The sequence below is a fragment of the Pyrgilauda ruficollis genome, unplaced genomic scaffold (assembly GCF_017590135.1).
Source record: "Pyrgilauda ruficollis isolate IOZ18807 unplaced genomic scaffold, ASM1759013v1 scaffold5, whole genome shotgun sequence".
In the NCBI taxonomy this organism is placed as follows: domain Eukaryota; kingdom Metazoa; phylum Chordata; class Aves; order Passeriformes; family Passeridae; genus Pyrgilauda; species Pyrgilauda ruficollis.
This window is the reverse complement of record NW_024526599.1, coordinates 8,277,245-8,290,437: the sequence shown is the minus strand read 5'-3', so window position 1 is coordinate 8,290,437 and position 13,193 is coordinate 8,277,245. Positions and strand designations below refer to the sequence as shown.

Below are 13,193 nucleotides of genomic sequence, written 5' to 3'. Positions count from 1 at the left end.
GCCATGCCTTTGGTCATTTTCTCTAGACTTAAATTCCTGCCGAAGTTTGTTTTAATTCTCATTACGTATTTCATGGTTATAAAGCTAGAAGAGGCCATTAGAATATTTAGTTTGAGCTTATTCGTACTGTAAGTTCTTAGTGTCACCCTGTTGTTTATTACAATTGGCTTGTGACTTATGTACAAGGAAAGCCCAAATAGAATGTATAATGCATGTAGAGTTTTTTTTGTAGAAGTATTTCTACTAGGGATTATTTCTATTCATTTCAAATTTGCAGTGTCACTTTATTTGAAGATCCCAGTGGAAATTGAGGGTTGTATTTTAGCTCTGAAAATAATTTTAAACAATCTTGGCAGTAGTAGAAAAGAAAGCTATTGGATCCATAGCTTAGTTGTCTAATTTGTAAATAGTTTAAATGCTAAGGCTGTAAAATAAATTATGTATGGCTTGAATTTAAATGAACAAAGAATGCTGGTCTTCCTTTGGGGAATAGCTTTAATTTAAAAAGAAAATTATGTTTTTATGTAACTCTCAGTTGGGAATGCATGTTAGAAAAATAACTATTCAGTGTTTTGAAAATACAGTTCTGTTTGAGCTAGAGGCTCAGAAAGAAATCAACATATAGGCAATTCCCATCTAAGAACTAAGCTACTGATGCACCTAACTCAGCTGGATTAGTAAAGACAAGACTGTAAATTGAGTTCCTGTAAAATGTGTCTCAAAAAATGAACATGTGCAAGAAGGAAGTTGTGAGTAGTTTGTTCTCCTCTTCACTGCTGTGGGGCATGAAATCCTGTATGAACACCACTGCAGAAATTGAAACCTGGCTTTTGTGGGCCAGGTATTCAGAGCTTCATTTATCTCTTGGAATTTTTTGGTCTCTTTATTTCTGTATGTCCAGCAAAGCAGCTCTGTTCTGATTTCCCATTATCATAGATAGATTTTCTCATGGCTCTGGGCTACACTGTGAAAGAATAGTGGGGCAGCCAATTTTGATCTGTAGATCTTTCATGTAGAGACATTGGAATATCCTCCTCCCCTGCTTACAGGCTTGGCAGCCTCAGAGCTGTGTAGTAGCCAGTGTTTCCTGGGATGGCTTTCCCAAGTTGCCTCCTGACATACATCAGGAGCTCCTGCTCTGGAAATGTCACCCATCTTCCCAGTAGGAACACAATCTTATCCTGAAGCTCTCCTACCCCAGAGGTGCTGCAGTCACAGTTTTCTCTGTAGAAGGGCGAGTTATTCCTTAGATGTGTTCAGACACTTCTGCCTCTGCACTGTCTGAGGGTGCCATGTACTAAGTACTACATTTTATTTGTGTGACAACAGAATCTGTGCTGTTACTGCTACTTCTTTATTTTGAAATAGAATTTCTCAGGCTTTAGAATTTTATTTTTGCCTTTTTTCTTTTTTTTTTTCTTTTTCGCTTGTGTGCCACCTTGACACCTCAGACACACAGTAGTGCTTTGTTGTATTTTTCTAGGTTGGGGATGGGAGGGAATTACTCTTCATTGAGGTGAACCTCCTTAACTTCAGGTGTTTGGTAAAATCTTCTGCTCTCTGTAAAGCTTTCTCTGCCTTTAAAAAGATGCTTGCCAATAAATCTGACATTGTTTTTGATGGGTGAATGTTTTCCTGATGTAATCAGGAGACTGGAAGAAGGGAAAATCAGCAGGACACTTGGCCATGTGTCACAGAAGAAGCCCTTTAGATGATGATGTTAGACCACTGATCACTTTATGCAAAACCACAACATGAAAAGCTCTGTATCCCATCATAAGGTGAAACAGTTCTGAGTCCAATCTCTATCTTAGGGTCTGCTTACAGAGTAGTTTTCGTTTTCCCAGATAATGCTGCTGTCTGCCTAAAGGGGCAGTGAAGAATTTAAAAAATTACCATGACTTTCCAATACCTGCCTCCTAAAAAGTGTGCGTGTGTGTATGTACCATGTCGTATGCATGGCTCCAGAGTACTCAAAACTGTTCTCTGATTCTTTAGCTGAGTAACTCCAAAGAAATATCCTAGGAACTTTTTGTGCTTCACATGCTGGATATTTTCAGCTTGGGTTAGAATTCTCTCCCTTTGAGGGTTTTATTGGCATTGCTTACAGGCCAAGGACTATTCTGTTTTGGTATTTATCTTAAAGGCTTTGTCATGCATAAAAGGAAAACACTGTTATTTCTATTGATTCACCTTCAGAGCATGTAGCAAATTCAAAGAGACATAATAACTAAGTGAGGAGAAGCTGCTAAATGGCAGAAAGGAACAAGGAGAAGGTTCCTGGGCCTCCATCTGAAAGGTCATATACCTGGCATCTTTTGAATGTCAAGCGTGAAGATGAGAAAGCAGTGTAAATAAGGCAGTGCCTTTGCACTGCTGGTTGGCAGGTTGGCTCACTCGCTCTTGCTGTCCTTCCTGTCAGGATCTGTCACTGTGAGGGAGATGATGAAAGCCCCCTCATCACGCCGTGTCGCTGCACGGGGACGCTGCGCTTTGTCCACCAGGCCTGCCTGCACCAGTGGATCAAGAGCTCGGACACGCGCTGCTGCGAGCTCTGCAAGTACGACTTCATCATGGAGACCAAACTCAAGCCCCTCCGGAAGGTAGGCTGCTTTGGAGTCTAATTATCCTCAGGTGTCAGAGCTCCAGGATGGCTGTGGGAATTGCAAGCACAGTTAAAGAAACATCTGTCCAGAATGGCTTTGTATGTGCTGTTGGTAATCAGTCACGGTGATTTTATTCTTACGTGTAAGCTGGTTAATTTTCAGCAGGAGAAAAATTGACTTAAAGACTCTCTTTCTTCACACATACAATATAAATGCACAAACAATAGTCTTTTGGCTTAGACTTTCTATCTTCAGCTTTTTGTTATGAGTCATGCATGTTTTTAAGCCAGAAAGAAATCTTTTCATGTTTTGCTCCTGAGTAACACAGTCCAGTTCACCCAGCAATTTTTACACAAAGCCCATAACTCCTGGTTGAGAATGATGCTTATACCCACGTGGAGACAGCAGTTACGAAGTAACACAGTCAATTTAGCTGCATCTGTTGTAGCTGTGGCACTCATGGGCAAATTAATCACTTCTCCTTTAAAATTAGTTAATGGAATTTAAAAGACACGGTGACTTTGCATTCTGAATGTCAAATGTGTGTTATCTCCACTCATCTGTTTTCTAAGATAAATCAATAAAATGCTACACAGATTGTCAGTATAGGGAAGGTGAAGAGTTTATTAAACATATGTGGGTTCTGTTTTCTTTGGAGTGGATAATTTCTCTTCAAATTTTTATTTTTAAATCCTCTCATCCTTCTGGAGTCGTGTTGAATCTTTGAAGTTTGAGTCAGTCTGGAGCTGGGCAAGTTTTGATTTAAAATAAATTTCTACATGAAAAACACACAGCAACTATTGCTTTGGACTAGCATATGCCTATATAGTAGCGTTCTAATGGCAAAAGACATTTTGTTTTTGTTGGCCTTATACAGGTAGCAGTAGTTCAGAGAAAAGAGAATCAACGCAATTCCTTCACACTTCCCATTCAGAGGAATTTTCTATCAAATCCATGGTGATAAACCACTTCTGAGGGAAGAATTTGGGGCTAATTTGGAAAGTAAAGCTTGTGATAGGGAAAGACAAAGTTCTCAAATGCCAGGTACATCTGGCCTTGTATGCTAGAAATTGAAACAAAAAAAAAAAAAGATGGCTAAAAACTTAATTATATTTACTTCAGTTTTAGTAATTGCAGATAAAATTTAACTAATGTAAGGATGAGATAATTGTATAAAACCCCCCTGCCTGTTGCATATCTTTGGGGGCGTTTTTCAGTTTATCTGTTTCTATTTTCAAACAAAATTGCTTTAAAGTCTAGCAGGTACTCTCACAACACTTACTTTTCCCAAGAGAATACACAGATATAGGTATTTTTAACAAAAGTTTTTTCCTGGTTTTGTTAGATAATATAGCATCTTCTATAAAAGGGAAACAAAATTTATAGCAACCAAGGAGAAAAGGAGTGGAATATGTGCATAACTTGAAATCAGAAGTTTTAACTCTGTGTGTGGTCAGTGCCACATCTCCTCCTCCTTTTAGAGTGGTAATGTAATTCCTACAAGTCTGCAATTTCTTAATTTAATGATTCCCACCTTGTTCAGCTTATCATTGGTTCTCAGGTATGGTTTAGATGTCTGCATAGAAAAGATTCACCTCTTCTTTCAGGCAGGATATTTTTGTTTCTGCTTGAACCACTATTCAAAAGTAGTTTATCTGCCTGGCAGTCTGTGCTGGTAACATTCCTCCCTTCAAATGCTAACAAATACTTGTTTGTGTGGAATGGACCCAGCATCTAACTATAATTCCTTTCTTGTAAGTCACACACATTTCAGAAACCAAAGCTCCCAAAGATTTCAAAGTTAAAATTGGTTGTCCTTTGGCATTTATAGCATTCAACTGTGACACCCTTCACGTGTTACATTTAATTAAATATGTGATCCTTACTAAGTGTGAGCATTATCATCACCATCATTCACAAATTTGTGAAACACTAAACTGTTTATGAGAAGCTGTTTTGCAAACCAAGTATTTTGACTCCTGTAGCAAAGCTAAAGTAAGGGAGGAAAAAGTGATCATGAGACCTGCCATATGAGTAGAGCTGACTGGTAAATTTCCACCCAAACATCCTTTATAAAAATCACTGAAACTGTTTTGATTAGGTTTTTTTTTTGGTTTTTTTTTTTTTTTTTTGTCAGACCTTATGTATTTTGCAAAAGTGGAAAGTCCCAATGAAACACTGTCAAATTTCTTGGCAGCTTTTATGAAGCCCAGAATCTCAGTTCTGGAGTGTTCCTGTGTTTTCAAAGGACTGGCACAAAGGGTGGTGAGCAAAGTTCTGTGGGACAGGCAGCTCCTAACACCAAAGCTCTCCACAATCCTGTCTCCCTGATGTAGGATCTGGAAAACACTACTGACTCTGGGATTTCCAGACCTTGAAAGCTTTGGGTTTTGCTAAATCTTGGTTCTGTACTAGACCTCAAGAGCCTTCAGTCCCCTAAGTCTGGCCTGTCAGCAGTGAATCAAAATTTCCAAACTTTTGCAATCCTCTTGGCATGATGGCAGGAATGTTATGTATCTGAAAACAACACAATTCTTGTCAACTTTGTTGGATGCCAACTGGAACAGCAAAATTTATGCCAAAAAATAATTAATTTTGCTAATAAGCTTTGAGGAGTTCCGAAAACAGATCTTTTTCATGCTTCCTAAGCAAAAGACCATATATTTTGTTTCAAGAAAGGAGTGCCTATTCAATTCCCTAAGAAACTAATTTATTAAAAAAACAAAGGAAATTATTTCCCCTAAAGTGACTTTCTGTCCAGCTCCAGATGATACAATTTCCATGGCCATTAGACCTGGATTTGAAGTGACATTCTACAAGGGGAAGGGTCACATCTCTTTATCAGTTCTGATTTTTTGTTTTTTAATCTGTCTCATCACTTATTATACAACATTCTAAAATTTGGTTCCTGACTGTGCATTGTTTCATTATGATTAATTTTGTCATAATATCTTCGTAAAATTCCTGCTGCTGATCTCCTGAAGGGAAAAAATTAGAGACAACCAAACTTAATTACAGCAATCTATAGTTTTGCATTTTGCAGAATCACAAAAGCCTGATTTAAATATAAAACAAACTATTTAATTCAATAATTAATTACCATTTTTATTTATGCCTCAGCCCTTCTTGCACCTTCAATGTTCCATAACAGATTTTTTATCAAAGTCTAAGGTTTTATAACACAGTCATTTTGGAATGTCATGCCATATCTGTTAGCACCCATAAGTGACAAAGTAGAACATAAAAAGTTAGCATGAATTAAGATAATCAGTATTAAATCAATAGGTTTGTGCCAATGTGTGACAGTTATATAATTAGAGAATCCCTGAAAGCACCAGACATCAAATAAAACTCAGTTTAATCATTTTAGTGAGTCTTTGCATTGAGGTAATCCTTTGAAGCATTGATCAACAGACATTGCACGTGTTTCATATATTTGGACAGGTCTAATTACTCAGCTCAGATAAATATAGAGATTAAATATTAAGCATTGCTTAGTGTTTCTGGTTTATTTCTCATGGTCTCTGTTACATCTGTCTGTCATTATAAATAATACAGCTACATTTGTACCTTTGCCTCTCAGCATCTGCAATCCATCATGCAGAATTTAAAGGGTGACTTATCACAGAAGGAATTAGAAAGTGGTAAGAAGCTGAAGCTTGTGTGAGTTCCTTATTGAGCTCTATCAGGTAATAGCTTAAACCTGAGAAAAACACTTACTTAAAATTGATGCAATCCTAGATATTAACACCTGCATTTCATACCTCTTGAATTTGGTGTTTGAAGACTAGTAAAAATGAGAATTGAATGAAAATACAGTGAGAATGAAACAGATTAAAGTGTAAAATTAAAAGAAGCTTAAACAAAAAAAATGTCTTTAAATGGAGATTCTCAACAGTTCCTTGCTATACTTCAAAATACTTTTCTTATTTAAATTTTGCTGTCTATTTAAGACATCTAGTATCTGATGAGATGTCTTACTTTGATGCATCATCCCAACAGACTATTGTGTGGTGTCAGAGATGTCTATTTTCTCTCCCAATTCTATTTTTTAAATGATTTACAAATAAAGTCTTATTTATGTGAGGCATAAGCAATATTGCTCATTGTTACCATGTGGTTGCTCTTGGTCATTAAGGAAGCACAAGTCAATTTTTTTGTTTACAGAAGTGTTATGAAGCAGTTGAGGTTAATTTTCTTTCTGATAGGAAGAGTATCTGAATTTATGCCTTTTCAAAAATAGAGGACTGGGAATGTTCTTTTAGTACAGAGTGATAGGTTTCTATTAAATTAAACAGGAGCAAAGAAAATGCTGATCGTGAAATAAACTTGGTCTTATTTATTTTGAATGTGTACATGTGTCTTCTAAGTGTTTATCCCTCTAGTATTCTGTATTTGCTTATATGCTGATATAAAAAAACTCATAGCATGCCTGAAACATTCACTGATGGCAAAATATGGTAAGGGTGTTTTTTACTTTTGATTCAATGCTGGCTTGGTAATTCATATTTACATTTCTTTTTTAAGAGTATGGTGATCACTGCCAAAAGTCATAGAACCTGCTGTGACATTTCTGTGATATACTGCTCTGAAATCAAAAGTGCTGGCCATTAGAAACTACTTTTTCCAGAGTAAACTCTCAGATCCAGATGTTACCAGAAGAGTCTCACAAGAAAAAAACCCAAACTTTTAGGCAGTCATTACCATAGTGCTTGCTGTTCAGTTCTTACTGCCCTGTGCTGTGAGGTATGAACCACCTGGCTTTGTCGTTGCTTTTCTAATAATGCTCGTGATAAGAAGTGCTATCAAATATTGCACAGGTCTTGCTGTGGGACTAGTTCCCTTTTGACCCAATTTGATGAATATTTTGCAGTCCTCAACATAGAAGGAGCTCCTGCATTTTTCTTTGATTTCTGGTGCAGCTACATAGTGTCGTCAAGGCAACCTGCTCCAGCATTCTTTCTTCCAGTAAACTGTCTCAAAACATCAGTAGCCTCAAATAATTGCCTGCAATATGTGGGGTCAGACACTTCACCAGTATGCACAAAGGCACAAAGCTATTACTTTCTTGTTGGCTATCATGTCATTATAGCAAATAACTTTGGGCTCAAGGGACAATGTGTATATTAGAGCTTGTAAAGTAAAAATGATTCTATAGCATTTATATCCTATTGTGATGCCTTGGGGATGCAAGGGACTACTTTGTTCAGACAGTTGTATTCCTAATTTTTGAGGATAATAGAGCATTACTGCTAATTTATGTGCATAAAGATGGCATGCTGTAGTTCACAGAATAATGCTGTCTTGCATTTTCTGCCGCAAGAACAAACTAGAGCTTAGCTTTCTTATGGTGGTAGAATTTGTGCTAGCCTGCCATTTCCATGTGTCTTTCTCTTCCATTCAGAACACAGCTTTATTCACACAGCAGTTCCCACAGACTTCTGACAAAAGATTCTTGTGCCTCTTACCTTGAAACCATCATAACATATCCCTAGACTTGATAAAAGACATCTTCCTGTGACACTTTGCTGGGACACCCCCATGTGCTGCATCCTTCCTGGAGATAGAGCAAGATGTTTGTACGGATATTGCTTTGAACTTTTAAGAAACAAATAAAAAATATTATACTAGAAAATTAAATGAAAGTGGTGTCCTCTTCTAATTAAATGCCAGTAACCAAACTGGCTACTTTGCTGCTTAGCAGCATTTGCAAAGGGAATTTGGGAGATTGATCTGCTCTGGGTATTAGTAGTGTTATCCACTATTGCACAGACCCATGAACATGAGCTCTGGGAGGTACAAATCTTCTGTGCTTTCTGAGGCTGAAATAAACAGTTTGATCTGAGTTGTTTTACAGATGCAACTTGCATCAAAAGATTCAATTCCCATTTTAGTTAGAGAGCCCTACTCAATCCTGTAGTTCATCAGCCTCTCTTATTTTTTAAGAACTTGGGGCCTCCTTTTCATTTTTTTATTTCATGCCTTTCAGTGTTTTGTTTTACAGCTTGACCTCATCAATAGTTATAAGCAAGGAAGGACTGGCTGAAGCATGACAATGATTAAGAGAATCTCTGGCTTTACAAATAAAGCAAGTGTAAATGGAATGCTAACACAAAACATATAGCTAGTAATATGAAATTAAAAGAGCATAATCTACCCAAGCATTGACCTAAACCAGTCATTGTGATTCATGGAGTTTTTTAAGAATGCCATTTTTACTGTTTAATTTTGAAGTTAGGAACTTTACCAGCTCCCATGGGAGAGGGCTGCTATTCATGATCTGATTAATGCAGGCAATTATCTGTCACATAATTAACACGTACAATTTTACAGTTGTTACCTGCCTCAGATTTTTTTGCCTGGGACCTATTGATGTGAGAATGATCTGTTCACAGGTTGATGCTTGCTTGTTGGTGGAATGCATGCTAAAAATGGGTTTTCTTTTGAAAAATGAGGAACACAGAAATTCCAGTAGTGGATCTAAATTATAACCAAATGGGATAATTTTTACTTTACTCAGGTTTCGTGGTGTTTGTTAATTTAATTTTATTCCTGTAGCATTTTATTAAAATTGTTGGGAAAATAATTAGAATTTCCTCTTTTTTTTTTTTTTTTCAGAATGAATAGCTTCCCTCAGCTCTTTATTAGAGCACTAGGCTGTAGTTTTATTTTAATTACTATAGCTTTCCTCAGCACAACTTTCCTCTATTTTAATTTTATTTAATTGCATCAAAAGAATCTTTCTTGTGGGAAAATTAAAAGACAGAGAAAGCAACTGTAGCTATTCATTGGAAAGTCAGTATTCTTCCTAAAGCCATATTTATAGATAACTAAAAGCATCAGCTCCTTTTTTTAATCTTTGTTACGTGGAAATTCAGACATATGTGTAGATACTGTGTATATAGCTGCAAAAAAAAGGATATGTCCAGGTATGTTTAAACAACAATGTATTTAAAAATACCAGGGTTTTGGCAAACAGACATTTAAACCAAAGCACTTCTTGTAACAATTTGAACTGATTCTCAGCAGGCTGGACAATTTGAAATAGAAGAAATTAAGCTCTGTGATGAATACTGGAGAGAAGATAATCGAAGTAAAGACCAGCAAAACTGTAATTATATCCTACAACTTGTTTTAAGTGCTTAAAGCAACAGATCTCTTCAGAGAAAATTCCTGCAACTGGACATGACTGAAGAACTGAAGGAAGTGGAGAGGGTTACAAAACCATGTAATAGGATGTTGGTCTCCAGCATGTTGCTATATCAGTTTTTCTAATTGCTCTCCTTTTCCAATTTCTCCCATGCTGTAGGAGCTTTTTGTCCACGTCCATCACACTATAAGCACTCAGATGTGCAAAGGGAAATCCTACTTGGTATTCAGAAACAGAGACTCAGGCACAGACTGCTGGGAGATGGTTTGTTACGGCTCCTGTAGTGGAGAAAGGACTTGTGGTTGCTTTGACCCCAGCAGAATCCATCTCAAGTCCACTACTGAGCCTATGTCATGGCTGCTTTTATATTGCCTCTGGAATACATACCACAAAATGCAGCAGCCCTACCTGCTTTGGTCAGAAAGGGAAATCTCAGCATAACTGGTGTTGCAGCAGAATTATGGTCTGTGCTCTTGTGGTATGGCAGTTCGACTGATGGATTTTTTTAATGGTTTTCGTTGTGTGTGTATGTGTCTAAGTTGTTTGAGGACTGGACTGTGATTTAAAGGTATTTGCTACTTAGTGACTGGAGCAAATGTCGTGCCTTCAATTAGATATGCTGCTCTTTTGGAAATAGAGAGTAGACAGAGGCAGAAGTCGACAGCTGCAAAGAGAACAAAAGTGACAAACTAGATCCTTTGATACAACGATCACAGAAGTGCTGTAGGGAGAGCAGACAACAGTAGCATCTGTTTCTGTTCTTGACTAAATGTGATAAAAGTTAATGGAGACATAGATTCTACCCCTTTTATCCCTGTTTCTTTATGGGTTACCAACATGTAGCTTCTGTTTTGATTTTTGACTAGTAAAGTCATATGCCCAGATACCTGAAGTAATTATTTTCTAGAGTTCTAGATATGTGCCTCTTGTTCATAGTACCAGATACTCCCCATAGTTTACATTATGGTGGTAGTTCACTCCTGATCAGTGGTTAAATGTTTTACCTGCAGTTTCTCTGCCAGGATTATTTTCTAGATAAGGTGGCTAAATTGTACTGTGCTCAGAGATAGTGATCTTTTTCTTAAAGGTCTTACAAGGCAAGAAAAGAAAAATACTTGTGAATGAGGAGTTCATGATAGCACTGAAGGCTCTATTGAACAAAAGATTGGTTGATGTCTTCAGCATTCAAAGAAGATGCTTGGAAAGTAAACACTTGGTCACGTACTTTTGCATTCTATATATTGATGTAAAGCAAATGCTGTAATTACTTCCCACAGGGTTTCTTGCACATCTCTCCAAAGCATCTGGTGTTGGCCTCTGTCCGAGACAGAGCACTGGATGAGAGGGCCATGAAGTCCTGTATTTCCGAAGCATAGGTGTTGTATTTTGTTTTGTGGGTTTTTTTGTTTTTTAGTTTGGTTTGGTTTTGGTTTGGGTTTTTTATTGGTTTTTTTTTTTTTTTTTTTTTTTTTTTGTTAGTCTCTGTTGGGATGATTAGGATATAGGTACTGAAGTTCTTTTAGCTGGTAAATGACAAGTATCCTCAATACCACTTTCATATTGCAAAAACAGCTACTCCATTTTAGAAATGATATTCTTGAATTACTTAATTTCTACACTTCTCTTTTACATTTTTTGAGGCTTTGCTAATTGATAACGTACACAGCAAAACATTGCATAAGCTTCTGAAGAGTGCATGCTGATTATATCACTTAAGTCTGTTTTAATTGTCACAAAAAAGAAATAAGATGCCATCTTGGTTATGATAAAACTGAATTATTAGTTTGCAGATGATAATCTTAAGGTGTTCATCAAAGTGAGATTTTTCATTATGTATTTCTTTTATTGCTCTAGATATGCATATCATACAAAAGTGAAGTAAATGTGTTTGTCTTCAGAAATGCACCCATTTCTGATTCAGTTTAAATTTTTTAATAGGTGTTTTAAATACACCACAGACATTCTTTTGAATTCTGGACAGGTTTGTTTAGTATCTCCTAAGGGAGAGAAATAGATTTTGAGCAAACTTCAGACAGGTTTGCCAGACAATGATCTATACTAGAACATCTGATGAGCTAACTAGATGGAGGTAGGGTTGTGCATAGATAGAGCCATATGATCCACCAGGTGACATGGGATTTTAAAAATTCTTTTCTTTTCCTTGTTCAGCAATTAACACAGCAGGGGTCAAATTATGGTCTTCTGTTCTTTATCCTTACAAGAGTTTCTTCTCTGGGATACATCTTTTGAAAAAAGGTGATGACAAATATGTTTTCTGTATTTTCTGTGAACCTGCTCCGTTCTTGCTTCTCTCTGGATGTGTTTGGGGAAAAGAAGACAGTGTAGGTGTTTTCATGGCCCAAACCCTTCTCTTGTCAGCCGTCAGACCTGGCTCATTCTGTTGGACTGAGGGGCACTTCTCACATTGGAGCAGGATGTGGGGACACATGCCTTGTCCCCACGGTACAGGCTGGAACCACATGTTGTTTAGATGTCACAGAGAGGCCCAGAATGCTTTTATTCAAAAACAACGTTTGAAGTCTCATCTCTTACGAGCACTTCCAGTTTCTGCAAGGCTATTTTGTTCTCCCAACATGAGTGGAGCCCTCTTGTCCTTTATTACTATTATTTCTTCCTCTTCCACCCACTGCACAAATTCCATTCCGAAAACTGCAATGGCAGCTGCTTTCCTCCAGCTGGTAGGTTGACAGCTCACTGTGGAGCCTGAGCCAATTAGTACTGCAACAAGTGACCAGAAAACCCTCCCTAATATAAATAACTCTGAGCTACATGTTCACACTGTTGACATATCTTCACTGCTCAGTTCACTTCAGCATACACGGAACCAGTTCTTTTTCAAAAGTGCTGGCTAAATCCTTTGGGTTCAATTTCAGATAAGAAAGACCTTTTCCTGTGTGTTTTTAAGTCTGTGTGCAGAGTGCAGTTTCTACAACAGCCTCTAGTAAATAATTTTAGCCTTTATTTTGCTGGCATAATTACTCTAAGACAAAGTTTGGCTGAAAGTATTTCTTCAGACTGTAGAAAGAATTCAAAAAATATTGCATCATGACTTTAGCTCTAGGTGAGAGCAGAAATTCTTCCACCTGTGGGTGTTGTTTACATTATACATAGGCATTTTTCTGCTAAATGATGGATAGGCAGAAAAATGTCACAAAAAATATTTAACATTAGCAATATTCCCCCCATACCAGCTTCTCCTGTCAGACCTCCTTACATGCAATTTTTAAAACACGGTTTCTGAAAATACCCAGGGGTTAAAAAGTGCAGGCATTCATCATATGTTGCAAAGCAGCCCATTAACTTCACCTTCAATATTTGGCATCCTCAGTGCTGAGCCCCTGCAGCAGAGAGACCTTCAGCTGTAGAGGTGTGAATCTGCAAACCTGCAGTAGAACTGCAGTTGCCTCAGGACATCA

At 37.3% G+C, this 13,193-nt stretch overlaps 1 protein-coding gene across 1 annotated transcript in view; it reads left to right on the top strand.

The window, feature by feature from the left end:
- MARCHF1 (membrane associated ring-CH-type finger 1) overlaps positions 1 to 13,193 on the top strand; it is an 83,505-nt gene that overhangs the window by 62,119 nt on the left and 8,193 nt on the right. Inside the window, exon 4 of the mRNA XM_041479961.1 lies at positions 2,423 to 2,603. Within this exon, the coding sequence (XP_041335895.1) occupies positions 2,423 to 2,603 (181 nt within the window). The remainder of the gene's footprint in view (positions 1 to 2,422; positions 2,604 to 13,193) is intronic.